The 15,786-nt window shown below is 53.3% G+C and overlaps 1 protein-coding gene across 2 annotated transcripts in view; it reads right to left on the minus strand.

Moving 5' to 3' along the window:
• The window catches only part of PTPRN2 (protein tyrosine phosphatase receptor type N2), a 374,930-nt gene that overhangs the window by 197,056 nt on the left and 162,088 nt on the right, over window positions 1-15,786 (minus strand). For both annotated transcript variants that reach the window (XM_045837782.1, XM_045837783.1), the window contains exon 5: window positions 13,991-14,153. In XM_045837782.1, coding sequence (XP_045693738.1) covers window positions 13,991-14,153 — 163 coding nt within the window. The remainder of the gene's footprint in view (window positions 1-13,990; window positions 14,154-15,786) is intronic.

Genomic DNA, 15,786 nt, shown 5'->3' on the forward strand with positions numbered 1-15,786 from the left:
CGCACAGCACGGTTCTCCAGGTGTGTCATGCCACGTGTCGGGGCTGCATTCCTCTTCGTAGCAGAAAAATAACCCGGGTGAAGGACATAGTGCATTTTGCCTATTTATTCGTCAGCTGTTGGACATTTGGGCTGTGTCCACTTTGGGGCCAAAATGAGCAGCAGTGCTGTGGACATTCGTGGACACACTTTCACGTGGGCAGGTGTTTTCCATTCTTGGCGGCACACACCTGGGGGTGTGCACTGCTGGGCAGTGTGGTGACCCTGCGTGTAAGTCGGCAGGGACCTGCCCACTGGTCGGCAGCGTGGCTGCTCCAGCGGAGTGTGTGGGCCCCGCCTTCTCCACCTCCTCGGCTGCACTGGCCACTCAGTCGTCCTTTTTATCGTAACCCCCCTCGCGGGCAGAAGGTGGTTTGACTGATTACTTAAATCACTTCCATAATCTCTTCCCTTAGCAGCAGGCTTCTGCCCCAGGGAAATCGCCAGGGTCTCTGGGGTAACGATGGCACACGGCAGCGAACCCACGACCTGACCCACGTGGCCCCTTCCGTGGAGCCTCCACCCACACCTTCGCCTCACTCACTTCACAAAGGTCCCCAGGAGGACTGATCTCATCACACTGTGTTTTGCCAGTAGGCAAAGCCAGGCTGGGTGTTCTTAGCTCTGGGACAGCTAGAAAAACGTCAGGAGTCACGTTCTTCTACCTCTGGCGACAGCACTGACGACCCTGCAGGTACAAACAGTGACTGCCAGCTCTGAGACTCTCGGGAAGGTGACTCCTGCGCTTCCACACCGATCAATGGGGCCGTGCTTGGGGGTCTAGTGGAGAGGTGCAGCTCTCACTGGGTCTGAGGCGAGTGGTTCCGACTTCCGGGTCTGCCTCGGGTCCAGCTCCCGGCACAGCTTTTGGTGTCGCAAGCCGGAAATGAGGCAGCTGGGGCCGGGGTGGGTTCCAGTTTCCATCCTCACGCTGGAATGTGGGCAAATCGCTTCACCTTTTGAGACTCCATTTTCTTCTGCCAAAGGAGAAGGCTGGACATTCAGATTGTTTTATTTCTAAAATGACGAGATTTCAGCTGCCATCCAAATTGTTTAATTTTGTCTAAGTACTCACTGAAATGAATGCTTTTCCTTTAGAAAAGAGCCACAGGAGAGAGAGATAAAATGCTCCTCAACAAACTTCCACTCCAGTGATTCCCACAAATTGAGTGTGAGCGTCAGTCTTCCGCTTAGCCTGAATGCCTCTTCAGAACGGCTGTCTCTGAACACCCGCCCAGGCCACCGTGCTGGGGGATGGGATCCACGCCCAAACCCCTTGTTAACTCGCCCACAGGCACCTCTCCTTGCTTCGCTAGAAGTGCAGCCAACCCGCCCCTTCGACTTGGAGCTGACTGGAGAGCTCCCGATCGAGGGCGGGCCAGGCCAGATGCAGCACACGACAAAGCACAGCAGGATGCGATCTGCACAGCAGCCAGGGACAGATAGTCTACTTGGGGTGTCTGTGCTCCGAACCATGTTAGGGTGAAGAGGGAAAAGAGCGTTTCGGTGGGTAGTGCAAACAACGGAGGCTGTGGGGCCACAGAACACCCAGCTCTCGCCAGTCAGGGCAGGTGCTCTGCAAACCCCGGCCGGCCCAGTGGTGTCCTTGGGGAGCTTACGGCCTCCTTGGGGAGAGGATGCCCCCCCCAGGAGCAAGAGGCCTGGGAGCGGGAAGATGAGCGGTGAGCAAAGCGTCCTCCTTGCTGCTTCCTCCCGCATGGCTCGAGCTCGAAGACCGGCACACAGAGCGCGTTGAGGGCAGGGCTGCCTGGGCTTGAATCCCACTGCCAACACTGTGTGCGTCATCATGACCTTTGCTTTGGGGACCTGTTGAACGTCTAAGCCGTCTGTAAAGTGGGGGCGATAATCTCAGAAGTGCTGATGGCCGCTGCTGCTGTTGCTGTTTTTTACTTCACCTGCTCATAATTGTCTCTGAAGCAGCAGGAAGTCCGTGGCCCCATTGAGGACAAGCCGTCCAACTGTGCATACTTTTATTCCACATTCAGCTCTGAGTTTAAAATTCTGTGACTCATTCTCAAACCTTCTATTTTAAAAATGGTTTAAAGCCTCAATTCAACGAACCTATGATGTCAGGTTTCTAAGGCAATGGTGAATAATTTTTAAGACTGTAGTTGTCCAAATATGGAAATTAGCAACCCAAAAGCATGGCAATTGGCCAGTTGCCAGCACGTGGTATGGCCACTTCTGGCACGTTACTGCTTCTGACCGTCTGTCAGAGAAACCGAGTCTGGGCACTGTGCCGCCGTCCACCCATGCGTGTGAGAGCCTCTGAGAACAGCTACCAGAGCCTCCGGGGTCCACAGAGAAGTGGAATTGCCCAGGTACACTCTGCACCCCGTGGTGAGTCCGTGCGAGGAGAGAACCCACTCACCCCCTGGCCCCAGGGGTCAGCGGGTTAGGGAGTGTCCGTCAGCAAGGGCACAGGAGGCTTGTGTGGGGACAGGCCTGTCAGCACAGCTCCGTGAAACCTGCACACCTGGGGGCAAGCTGTCTCACCTCTTTGAGCTCCACTATGACCACCTGTGAAACCTGGAAAATAATTTGTGTTTTTTTTCTTTTAAAGCAGTTGTGAGGATTGGGGTGAGTATAGCTAAAAGTGCCTGGTATGGCACACAGCTCAGAGGTGGTGTTCATCACCACCATCACCACCACCACCACCACCACCATCATCACCACCAACATCACCATCTTCCTCTCCACCACTGTCATCACCACCATCACCACCATCATCACCATCACCACCATCATCACCACCGTCAGCATTGCCAGCACTACTGCTGCTGTGTGGTAAGCTCTGGACTACACTCTATGGGGCAAGAATGACGCAAACGAGGGCCTGTTTTCACACAGCTTGCAGACTGAAATGCAAGCTGTGTCACAGGCGTGAGGAACCATAATTGGAAGCGTATTATTAGAGAAGAAGTTCAGGGACGTGGAGATTGGAAGGAAGTGATTATGTTCAGCTGGGGGACATCGGGGCCGCTTCCTGCAGCCAGATGACACACACCCTGGAGCTGCAACCCGCATGGCGTCCCTCGCCTCCCCAACAGTGAGTGTTTGTTGAAGCGGAGCCCCTTCTCCAGCTCCACCCAGGCCAGGGTCCCAGAGCGAAAGCCAGCCTGCTGCCTCTCCCGGAAATCCGCCCACACCTGCCCCAGATGGCGGAGTGATGAGTTCGGACCGCCAGGAAGGTCTGGAGGCCCTGGGAGCCCAGCTGCCAGCAAACACTGAGTGGGTGAGACACTGGTCTCACACTCACCAGATATTCTCTCGCTCCAGGGAGCCAAAACAAATTAGGAAACCCAAACTGGGCCATCGTTTGGCCATGTAACAAGCATTTCCTCCAGTTTGTCTCATAGCCTGAAGGCAGCGTTGACAAGCACGCTGATCAAGACGCACTTGCTGCTGGCCTGACATCGCACACGGCTCTGCGGCCATCCATGGGCTCCCTAATGAGACGGCCCCGTGGTGCCGCCGGACACAGCGAGGTTTGGGCAGCGTGGGGGAGCTCGGAAACCCCCCACCTCCAGCTCATTAATGCAGGGTCGAGGTGACTTCACTCTGCCTTCCTGTGCTCGGGCACAGAGGGCAATGCTGGCAATTTGTTTTCTCTTTCTCTCTCTCTGACTCTCTCTCTCCCCTTCCACCCACTTCCATCTCTCCTGCTCTACACAGTGAAAAGGTTGTCAGTGCTTAATAGTGTTCAGACTCTAAGTGGCCCGCCCACGTGCAGGGGAGGAAGATTGGAGGTGTCAATCTTCCTGACGGCGCTGTCACCAGGACAAAAGGAATGTCTGCATTTAGAGGAGCCTCGCACCGGTCTATCTTTGGCCGGGACAGTGGCACTATCTTTGCAGCTGAGATACAGAGCCTTCAGTTAGGGGGAAAAGTCTGCCCACTGTTTCTGACAGAGTTCACCAAACCTATGAGGGCGAAGAGGTGTTCAGATCTCAACTACTGGATCAATGAATTTTTGCAGAAGGTTGACAGTCACATGAGGGGCAATGTTAGTGCGGGACACTGCCTTACGCTTGCTCAGAATGACTCGAAGGAGACAACTCACGACATGAGGGAACAGCTGTTTCTCCTCGCCGCCCACCCTGCACTCCCTTCCTCCTTACGCTCGTCCCGGTTTGCACCCTGCCCTTTCCAGAAGCTATACCTGCAGCCTCATTCCCGGCCGGCCAGCCGAGGGAACGCCGGAGCAGAGAGCTGCATCCCCCGTCGGGGTGCCTCGGGGAGCGGGAACAGTGCAGACACGCATGTGGCCACTGGGCCAGGCTGCACTGCAGGTTTCCGTGCTCCCACCCTCGTTGGCCCTGAAGACAACCCTGTGGTGTGGACACGCGACCCCCACTTTAGACGTGGAGACGAGAAGACCCGAGAGTAAGGAGCAGAGCTGGAGGCAGCCCCTGCGTCAGAAACCCCGGGCTCGCCTGCCGCCTGTGGGGGAAATGACACAACTCCTGCTCCCCGAGTTTGAAGGAGGGAACTTGGTGACCTTGGTTTGGGCTTAAAAACCAACACGAAGCAGCTGAGCAAGAATTTCCAGGTTCCGATGTCAGCTGGACCACCAGTCGAGTGTTTGCCTCGAACATTTCACGCCGTCTCTCGGCCTCCGTCTCTTGCTCTGTAAAATGAGATGACTGACAGACGGTGGCGAGGGACTGTCTCCTCCCAGAAAACTAGGACTTGACAGAAAGCGCAGTGAAACTTTAGGGAATGAGGCTGTGGCGTTTTTCTCTGCCCACCCAACCAGCCATGACGACTCCAACTGGGAGACGTGAACAAGTGTTGGCAAGGACCCAGGCAGCTCCCCCCACGCAGTGACATGGGAAGCTGAATCAGACAAAATAGAGTGTCTTCTGCCTGCACAGAATTTGACTCTGAAGAAAACTGGACGAGCGCATGGGTTCCCACAAAGAACCGCTGTTCCTTACCCTGCGTCCCCACAGCCGTCTTCGGCACCAGCAAGCGGGCCACCCTCCTCTGTGACTGCACTCCCACCCCGGGTGGCACCCAGGAAACGCAGCTGGGAGGGAAGCAGCTGGGCTGGGACAGGGAGGGCATGTGACCACGCTGTCCGTCACCTTAGGCTTTTGGGCTGGCCTGCTGGGGACACTGATGAGCGTGGGGCTGTGAGGGGCTGCTCTCTCATCGAGCCCAGTTCTGAGCTGGTTAGCACCCCAGCTTTCTTAGGTGGAGCCGGGCCCTCTGCAGGCGGGTTTTCTTTGGCAGGGAATCGGGGATGACATTCACAGTCACCCGTCAATCCCTCCCTACACTCAGGCACAACTGACTGGGTGTGGCGGGCAGAATGTGGACTCAGAGAACAGCTCTGCCACTGGAACTCGGCTGCCTGCCAGGGTTCAGCAGAAACAAGCATGAGCAGGCAGATTTTTCATCAAAGGAACCTTGTGGGTGTGGCCGGCATGGCCACGGTCCTCCTAGCTCTGCATCTTCGCATGTGCTGTTCCCTGTGGCACAGCTGAGCTGAGGGCCAGAGGGAACCCTGGGTCCCCAAACTCGGTGTATTATGGCAGCAAGTCTTCAGGGCAAGAGACAGGAGATAGTGGGCTTGCTGGTGGACCTCCGGGTGTTTCCTGTCTGGGGCCACAGGGAGTCAGTCAGGCTGCCGTGAATGTCACACGTAGGGTTCCTTGTGACCATGTGTCCTTCCTCCAGGTGGACCTCCCAGAGCAGAAGCACCACATCCCCAGACAGATGAATACACTACCACAGAGAAACCCCAGAGAAGCTGTACCAGTTACGTCCCAGCAGGCTGAAGGGTGCCATCCATCCACACTGTCACCAGGAGCTGGCATTATGGATTTTTTAGAAAAGTTCAGCCAGTCTGGTGGACACACAGTAGTGGTGGCTCTTCATGGTTCCCCACTGCTTTTCCCTGACAGACAAGGACGTTTAGCATCTTTGATGCCATTTTGGCCATTTGTATATTTTTAAATAAAGTATGTGTTGAAAACTTTTACACATTTGTACTGACTGCTCATTTTTTCTTTTTCATCTTCATTAAAGTATAATTGCCATACAGTGAACAGCACACACTTGTTTTGACAGAGCTGTGCATCGGTGAGGCCATCACCAAGGTCAAGACTCTGAGCATACCTGTCACCTCTGTCACCCCTGTGGCTTCCTCAGTACACCCCCCAACACCCACACCCTGAGTCCTCGGGTGACCCCTGATTTGCTGTCACTTTACACTGGTTTGCATTTTCCAAAATGTACACAAACTGAATTTTAACAGTGTTTACTCCTTTTCCGTCTGTAAGTCAGAATGACCTTGGGCCTCGTCCATGGTGTCGCAGGACCCCACAGCCCATGGGGCTGAGCAGCACTCCACTGGGCAGATCAAACAGTTTGTTATCCTCTTGCGGTGGGCACTTGCGTTGTTTCCGATCGCTGGCAATTACTACTGAAGCTGCATGAATATTCATGGTCACGTTTTCCAGTGGACTGCAACGCTTTCGTTTATCCTGGGCAGGAGTGGAATGCCGGGATCAGAGTGGGTGTGTGTTTAATTTCTTAAGATACCGCAGCAGTGTTTGCCGAAGCAGCCGCGCCATCTCCCACTCCCACCAGCGTGCAGGAGGGCACCGCGCCTTCCCCTCGTGATCACCCCCATCGTGGTCAGCCTTTCGCACTTCAGCTGCTCTCACAGCCATGGAGCAGCTCCTCACTGCGGCTGTAACTTTCCTTCCCCTGGGGAGCCACGGCTTCAAACATTCGATAGAGCTTGTTTCCCTCCCATTTTTCTTCGTTGGTGATGTCTTTTCAAATCTTTTGGTAAATTTTTTTCTTTGCTTGCTTTTTCTTTTCATGAGTTTTAAGAGTTCCTTATTAACTGTGAAGAGAAGTACACTTCAGGTGTGTTATTTGTAAATACTTTTCCACAGTTTGTTACCTTCTTTTCATTCTCTTAGCAGTATTTATTAAAAAAGAAAAAAATGTAATTTTGACAAAGTCCAAATTATCACTTTTTCTTTTATGGTGATAGTTTCAGTGTTATACCTATTGATCACTTGGGGGGAGATTGCCACTTTAATGCTATTGTTTCTTCTGACACATGGTCACAATATATATGTCTCCATTACATCACTCTCATCCACAATTTTTAATTTTTAGTGTAAGCCTTACACATATTTTGATAGATTTATCCCATAATGCTTCATAAATGTGGATGCTATTATAAATGATATTTTTAAGATTTCGATATCTAATTATTGCTAGCATATAGAAATGCAATTGGATTTTGTATATTTACTTTGCATTGTTATTTATTAGTTTTAGCAGCTTTTTTTGTAGGCTCCACCAAATTCTCTACAAAGGTGATCGCGTAATCGGAGTGCCTTTTGTTTTTGTAGTTGCTTTTTCACACCGGCAGGACCTCCAGGCCAGTGCTGCACAGAGGAGGAGAGAGAAGGAGTCCCCGTCCAATCCCAGGTTTCAGTGCAAAGTGTTCGGTCCCCCTCCCGTGCTGGGAGCCTCCTGTGCTGAGGTTTCCCACCCGGAATGGAGGTTGGCGTTTGTTGTCAACCGCTTTTCCCACATCCAGTAGGAACGTCACATAGTTTTTGTTTTTCTTGTTAATATGGTGAGTTATACAGGTTAACTTTCAAATGGACTAACCATGCATTTCTGGAATAAATCTCCCCAGATCATGATATATTATCCTTTTTTTACACTGTGATTTGATTGGCTAAAATTATACACATTGTTTGATTTGATTGGCTAACATTATGTTTAACATTTTTTCCCTATATTTCTGGGGACAAATGATCTACAGGGTATTTTTAATATGTTCCTTTGTATGATTTTGATCCTTTGAAAGTTATTGAGAATTATTTTATGACTCAGTAAATGACCTATCTAGGGAAATATTCTATGTGTACTTGAAAAGAATGCATATTCAGCAGTGTTTAGATATATCATTCTAAAAATATCAATTAGGTTAAGTTGTTTAATGGTGTTGTTCCAGTTTTCTATATCCTTACAGATATTTGATCTATTTGTATAATCAGTAATTGAGAGAAGGGAGTTAAAATCTCTAAAAATGAATGTGGACTTGCAAATTTCTCTTTTTAGTATTCTCATATTTTTGCTTTATGTATCTGGAGCTCTAACATTGGATTCACAAAAAGATGTCTATGTTATCTTAATTGACAGTTTCCTCATTATAAATTGTCTCTCACTGATAACACTGTTTTCAAGTGTGCTTTGATTAATATCAATGTAGTTAATTAATATAATATTCTCTATATTTTACTTTCACTTTCAACTTGTATATATCTTTCTATTTTATGTACCTTGTCTTTAGTAGACTTCATTGAAACGTTTTTGTTTCTGTTAAGACTGAACATCTCTGCACCCTCCCTGGAGGACTTAGTCCATTTGTATTTAATGTAATCGTGAACACGGGCAGACTTCAGTCCATTTTCTTGATAACTGTTTTATACTCAGCCCACGTGGGCTCCGTCCCTCTCTTTCTCCTTCTTGCTTGCCTTCATATGGATAAGTAAACCACTTTTAGCATTCCTATTTTGGCTTTTAGTTACACCCATTTTTGCTTATTTTTTTTAAACGGTCACTGTAAAAGTTATAATGTGTCTTTGTGTCACAATGTAGCTTCAAACAATATTATAAAACTTCACAAATCAACAAAAAGTGACAACAGTGTAATGCCACCCACTCTACCTACTCTGCTGTTAGGACGCGTAAGCTACAAAGCACACAGTACACATCTATCACTTCATTTTAAATATACAATAGCTGTTCAAATTTTATATACGTCGCGTGTGTGTATCTTTTATGTTTACTTTCAAATGCACCATTTCTGGCTCTCTTCACCGTCTCTGGGCCTCTGTTGCTGTCGCTGCTCCTTGAGCTGAAGCACTGGCAGCGTTTCTGTACTGCGGGTCTTCCAGAGCCCGGGTCTCTGTTTCGCCTGCACGTTTGAAGAAGGTCGAATTCGAAATTGACAGGTTTCCTCTTTTAGTACTTTACCGATGTTTTTTCATTATCTTCTGGCCTCCCAATGAGTATTTATTCTTAACATTATCCCCCAAGATGCAATGCATCCTTTCACCCAGCATCCCGTTAAGATCTTCTCTTTATCTTTGGTCCTCCCCAGTTTGATTACAGTTCTCCTAGATTTGGTCTTCTCTGAGCTTATCCCACTTGACTTTTATTAAGCTTCTTAGACCTTTGTTTTGATGACTTTTGTCAATCTGAGGGAAGCCCAGCCAGCAATTCTTCAAGTGTCTCCGGTGCCTTTTCTTCCTCTCTTCTCCTTGCAGGGTCTCGAGGCACACACATTGGACTGTTTGATATTGTCCTGTGCACATCTGCTTCCTATTTCGGCACCTTTATGTTCTGTGTTTCACCCCTGACCCTTCCTATGGACCTGACCTGACCTTCGCTGATTCTAGGCTGTGTCAAGTCCATCCCTGAGCTCACCGATGGAACTGTTTCTCATCTCACTGCTTTCCTTTCCAGCACTTCCACCTGGTTCTCTGCTATTGCTCCATCTCAAGTTCATTTGCGTTTTTTCACCCTGCCCACTCCATGCTTTAGCCTGTTTATCTTGATTATCCAAATGGCCCTTCTGAACAACTGAGTCACACCTGGGTGTTCTTCTGTGCCCTCTTTCCTCCCTTGACCACGTGTCCCCCGGTTTTAGACTGCACACTGGGACTATTTGCATGAAAGAGTGATAGAGAGTGGAGGAAACACTATCTGGGCCTAAACGATGGCATGCCCCTCAATCCCTCAGTCTGGGCGCAGAGTCCACGCAGCTGGCCGTGGAAGAGGGTGTGGAGGTTGTTGCTGAGCCCGCCAGCCTCAGCCATTGCTGGCTGCAGTTAGGACGAGGCCAGGAGCAGGTTGGGGCCTGAGCTCTGAGGACCGAGATGCTGTGTAGATGCTGGCGCTCTGATTTACAGACCAGTGCCGTTTTGTGGGTTCCCGCTTCAGTCCACCCTCCTGCGTGCGTCCTTCACGACAGACTTTCCCCTCACGCCGCTTTGGCTGGGGCTGTCAGAAGGCAACTGGGGCCGCTCGAAAGCCCTGGATTTCCTCGGGGTGATTTCTCCCGCTCTTTCCCCTTCCCACACCAGCCCCCCACCCCGTGGACTGTCTCACATTCTTGGGGCTCCGGCAGCCCGTCTCTGTGGGCTCGGCCGCACACGCTGGTCTCCACACATTGTCAGCAGTTCCTACAATGCAGGCTGCCTTCCTCCTGTCCCCTCTCGCTTGGGGTCCCCTCCTGCCGCTCCTGCCTGTGTGAGTGTAGCCGTGGTCTCTTGTCCCCTGGAACAAGGCCGTCCCTTTCCGAACTCCGTGCACTCAGGCTCCTTTGTAGTCTCAGCCCTCTGAGGTTTGTTTTTTCCCAAGCTCTGATTCAGTAGCTCCCCTGGATTACTCATGCTACCGTGGTGGCGTTGGGGTTGTCCCTTCACAGTCTGCAATTTAAGTCCCATGTGAACATCTTCCCCCGGTGGCTGCCCGCTGTTTCTCCAGTGTCTGCCCTCTGAGCTGCCTCCCCGGCCCTCGTTACAGCACCTGCTCCGTTCCTAACCCGCGTTTCAGCCGCCTCGCCCAGGAAGACTGTGAAGTCGTCCTAGAGGGCAGACTCACCTCCCATCTTTCTAACCCCAGCACCTAGCACAGCTTCCTGCACAGCAAAAACGCTTAAAACAACGTTTCCAAAATAAATCGGTTAATTCACGGCACTGCTGAGGGATGGATTTCCGTTCAAACCTCCTCGATAGCGCGGACCGAGCGGGGACTAGTTGTCTCTAACAATCCCGCGGGCTGAGCCGGCACCGCCGTGGTCGATGAAAGCAGGGGCTGGTCCCCACCGCTCACAGCACAGGAGGGAAATAGCACCAGTTTACTGATCAGTGGGCGCCGGGGGAAGGCACTGGGCCTCGAGCAAGTCTGTTTAGGAGGCGGGCGGGCCCTGCTCCCTCCGGCCCCGCCCTGAAGCAATCAGTGTCGGAGCCTCTGGAGGTGATGGATTCACACCGCCTCTGACTCCACACTCGACTTGGAATTACCCACTGGGAACTGGTTGCCCTGGAGAGACCACCGGTGTCCAGAACTCAAATGTCCGAGGGAAGTCTGCCACCAGCTGAGGAGGAGCAGCAGTGCAGCCGGGCCTGCTGGCAGCAGTGGCCTCGGGGGGCGGTGGTCTCGTCGGGTGACCGCTTCCTGCCCTTCACTCCAGCACGGGACCCGGCGAAGAGCAAGTTCTAGGCTCCCACGCGTGCTGGTGCAGAGAAGCACCCATCTTGACACGGCAGGAAACCCCTGAGCCAAACTGCCACCAAGTGCTCGTGTTCTGAACGACCTGTGACCACCGTGACGGACTACGCACAGAACTCGTTGTCCACGCCGGGCGTCTGTGAGAGGGAAAAGGTGACGTGCCAGGAACTGTGAGGGGCGACAGGTGTGAACCGCACTGTCCCGGCTGACCCACTGTGAGCACCAGGCGTCACAGAGGCCAGAGCCGGGACAAGGTGGCAGGAGGCTGCCGAAGGGACGCGTGACAACCCCAGCGCCAGCCTTCCCACTGCCTGTCCTGACAGGAAGCCCAGGTCGGGCGTGAGCAGGGTGGAAGCTCTTCCTCCCCCACATGCCCCAGTGACTGGGGTGGCCTCGGGGCCAGTGGACGCACCCACCAGCTCAGCCCCCCAACCCCACTGTAAGGTCCCAAAGGGCTGAACGTCCCCTGCAAAGACACCAGGCACACGTTTGCCGCAGCAGGGAAGGCCCCCAGTGCCGGAATCATGATGCATCTGGGTCATGGCTGGGCAGGCCCTGCTGTGAGGAGGAGACAAACTCACACGCCCCCCACCCCTTCTAGTAAGCACTGGGCTGCTGTGGCCCCAGCAGAATTATCCAGCGGCCTGAGGTTTTGGTCGTAAGAAGCAGCATGTCTGTCTGTCTGTCTCCCAGGGAGCTGCTTGTGGCTGCCCACTGCTGTGACCCACAGCACGCCCCCCCAGCTCCTGCTGACCCCCGGCTGCCCTGGCCCCTGCTGTGCATGGCCCCACAGTGCACCCCTAGGGTCAGGGGCAAGCGGCAGTGGAAAGGGCAAAACTCCAGGGGCCCCACTTAGTAGCCCCTCCATGAACTCCATGCCACTCCTTGTCCGGGCAGCGACTTCCAGACCAAACTGGACTTTTTCGTCCTAGTACGAGGACAAGGCTCATAAACAACCCAACCTGAAAGAGGAACGTGACGCGACAGTGGCTTCGGCTGCCCCGTCCCTGTTTCTGGAGACAAGGACGGGCCCCGGGCAGAGGCTCTTTGTGCCCGAGTCACGGTCGTGGTCGGAAACATGCCACCCGGCTCCGCAGAGAAATCCCAACTCGTTTCCTTGCCCTCCGACTTCTGCGTCTGTGGAGCTTCAGCGACTCTCTCCCGGCTCCCTCCTCTGTCACTAGACCTGTCTCCGGACCACACACAGGTTTGTCTTTATTGATTGTCCGTGCCCAATGCCCGGGGACACGATGCGGCGGCTCCGTGGCGGAAGAACCGCCACAGCAGCAGCCGAGAGCGAGCAGGAAGCCTCGTACCCCCTTGATGGAGACACGCCGGGGGGTGAAGGGGAGGACAGAGAACGATTTCGTATTTGAATGCACTTAGATTGCCAGTATTCGAGAGGCCTGGGAGGAGGTTGGTTTTCCGCTGTGCGGTGGCGTGAACAGATGAAACCTGCACTACGCGGCGTTACGGCCGGAGGGCGGCCCGGGCGGCTGCGGCAGAGGCGCACGGTACATGGATTAATCTGTTCCGCGAGCACGCCTGCTCTCCTCCGATCCCCTTGGTAGAGTCTCAACCTCCACGAACAGTCCAGCAGGTGGTTTCCATACCCTGACCTAGTTCTCATTTTGTGTTTAAAAGACGGCCCATCAATAATAATGATGATGACAACGACTATCGATTGGCCCACTGGCTGCGAGCTTTCCTGTGTCTTCTTGCTTGACCCTGAGAAGCTCTTGGTAACCGTCATTGCCCTGTTTTACAGTGGGGACGCTGCAGGACAGAGGGGCCAAGAACCTCCCCACCCAGAGTGTCCGGCCTCTTCCAGCACTCTCCCCATCGCCGACCCCCCAGGATAAGCTCACCTTTCACCCCACAGCACCTCGCTGGGCGTCTGGCACACAGAAAGGGCTCAGGCCACACTAGGGATGGGCATCAGAACCAGTGTTCAGTGGCCCAGCTCCATGAGACTCCAGGCCTTGCTAGAAGCTTGCTGACTGACAGTTCACGTGACAGGCTCTGGGACACAGTGTTTGCTCTGGGCAACAATCCAGGTGACAGGGACCTGAGCAATGCGAGGGGCAGGACCCTCCCTAGTCTCCTGGCTGCCTCCTGCCAGGGCCCAGAGCCCTGGGCCTGCACCTCTGTGAGGACGAAGGCCCCACCCCTCCATCCGGTGGGTTCTGAAAACCGGGCTCAACCCACGACTCCCCGATGCTGCAGGGAACCGTGTGGCCACTGCCCCTCTTCTGGGGCAGACACAGATACACAGGTGCTGATGCTGGCCACGGTCCCACACCCAGGGCCAGTGTGGGGAGTCTTCATGGGCCTCCTGGTCCCCACATCATGTTGCAGACCTCGAGAGGATCTGCTCCGAGGGCAGCAGGGAACTCGGAGGGGCTCAGCATCGAGGGCGGCTGGGCAGCCACTGCTGGACTTGGGGCGTCACCCCACAAGGACTGAGGGACACTTCCCTGCATGCACCCCTACCCCATCACCGTTCTGCTCACCAGCCTGGATGGCGCACAGGAGAAAAACCTACAGATGCTGCTGAAGATTTAGGAAACATCCCCGTGGGTGCCCCCCAGAGACGCCCCGGGAGGTGACACACAAACCCGGGTCACAGAGTGAGCTGCGAAGGTCACCTGAGCTGGCCGTCCATCCTGCTGCATCCTGGGGAGCTCATCCGGGGCGGTGGCCTGGGACAGGACCTCCAGGTACGGCAAGTAGCGCTCAAGGGCCTTGGCCAGCGCGAGGCTGCCCTCCGGACGGTGCCTTCTTTCGTCCTCGGCGCTGGGCTGTAAGCTCCTGAAAAGCAAAAGAGCACATGAACCAGCCCCACGCGTGCCGGGGGTCGGTCAGCCACCTGGCCTCTGCCGTACGCCGTCGCTGGACTGCGAGACAGGCCCACGGGGCAGATTCACGGCCCTGCCTGGACCAGGCGTGTGGCCAGCAGCTCTTCCTGGCCAGGGTCCGAGTCTCTCGAGTAACCCCCATCTCTGTAAGTGGCAGCCCCATTCCGTCAATAGGCTGCTAAGCCACAGAACTACAGATTCACGATGAACCCACCTGCCTGGTGCCCACTGGCATCTTTGGAAAAAGGAAACAGACTCACTGCTAGAAACGCCAACTCTGTGCTAGTTCCCTCGTCAGCTCCCACGCCTTAGCTCGAGGATGCCCCTCCCTGCCATGACCCTCAGCCCGAGGATTGTGCCATTTGCTGTGGATCGGGCCCTCCTGGTTTATCTTCTTTCAGCATTCGTGACTAGCTGAAATCACCTTCTCTATGCAAACACGTGCTTTTTCGTGCTGGACACCCCTTCCCTAGCATGCAGGCTGCCAGAGAGAAGGGATCCCAGTTTTCTGCATTTTCCCTGTTTGCAGCTTCCACCCCAGAATTTACAACAGAGCCTGACACACTGTAGATACTGAAAAAAAAAATGTGCGTTGACTGAATAAATGAACTTAACTCATCCAAGAAATTCTGGGTTCATATGGAGTTAGTTCAAAACACTAGCACTTCCCTTTGGTAACTTGTCAAATGACACTTTTTCCAGCACTAGGAAACATCTCTGGGAAATCTAAAAATTGCTGAAAGTGACTTTAGGATAACAGACTGATTATTGTAATGAAATGAGAGTGATGTGAAGTGTGGACTTGTTTGAAAGAAAAAGCTTTACTTCTGTTTTTAAGGAAATGAAATGTTCACATCGTATGAAAGTGTAGCAGCCTCTGTCCTCTCCAACAGCCACAACATGGTGCAGCAGGGAGGGGACACGCTTCTTCCTCTGTCACCTCCCTGTCACCTCCCCTGGGCGCTCCACACAGTGGGCACGAAAGCCTGCAGCCGAGTTCCGATATCGAATAATTATGAGTAATTGCCCCAACGCTCACACAGCCAGGCGTGTGGGGGTTTGCGTCCTAAATGTGCTCAGCCTTCGTGTAAGCAAATCCTGGGTTTGAAACTTGTACTTCCGTGTCACCTCCCAGAAGCGCTCCTGGTGTCGAACCAGAATGTCCCGACAGCCAGGAGGAGCTCTGCCCTGGGAAGTCAGTTTGGGGCTCGGGAGAAGTGGGCGCAGGGGCAGGACCAGGGATCGTCTGACATTTTCTTCATCTCTCCCCCTCCCTTCTCTGCAGGTTGGTACCTGGAAGGAGTTGGCTTTTGAGTAACAATTTGATTTTCACTTTTATTTACAAGAATAGCCAATACGACAAAGTTCAGTGGTGATCTCAGAGATGGAAGTCCTTCAGCTGCCCAGCACAGGGGTGGCCTTGGGAGATGTGTGAATGCAGGAAACAGGGCACAGTCTTTGGGGGGCTGCGGCAGCCTGGCCTCCCGGGAAGGTGTGGGGCTCCCCACCCGTGTCCTGTGCCGTCTGGGACCTCCAAGCTGTCCCGGGTCTGTCGGGCTGATGCCTACTCACCGCAGCAGTCGGCA

This window comes from Phyllostomus hastatus, unplaced genomic scaffold, assembly GCF_019186645.2.
Source record: "Phyllostomus hastatus isolate PE091 unplaced genomic scaffold, TTU_PhHast_1.1 phas_contig_244, whole genome shotgun sequence".
Taxonomy (NCBI): Eukaryota; Metazoa; Chordata; class Mammalia; order Chiroptera; family Phyllostomidae; genus Phyllostomus; species Phyllostomus hastatus.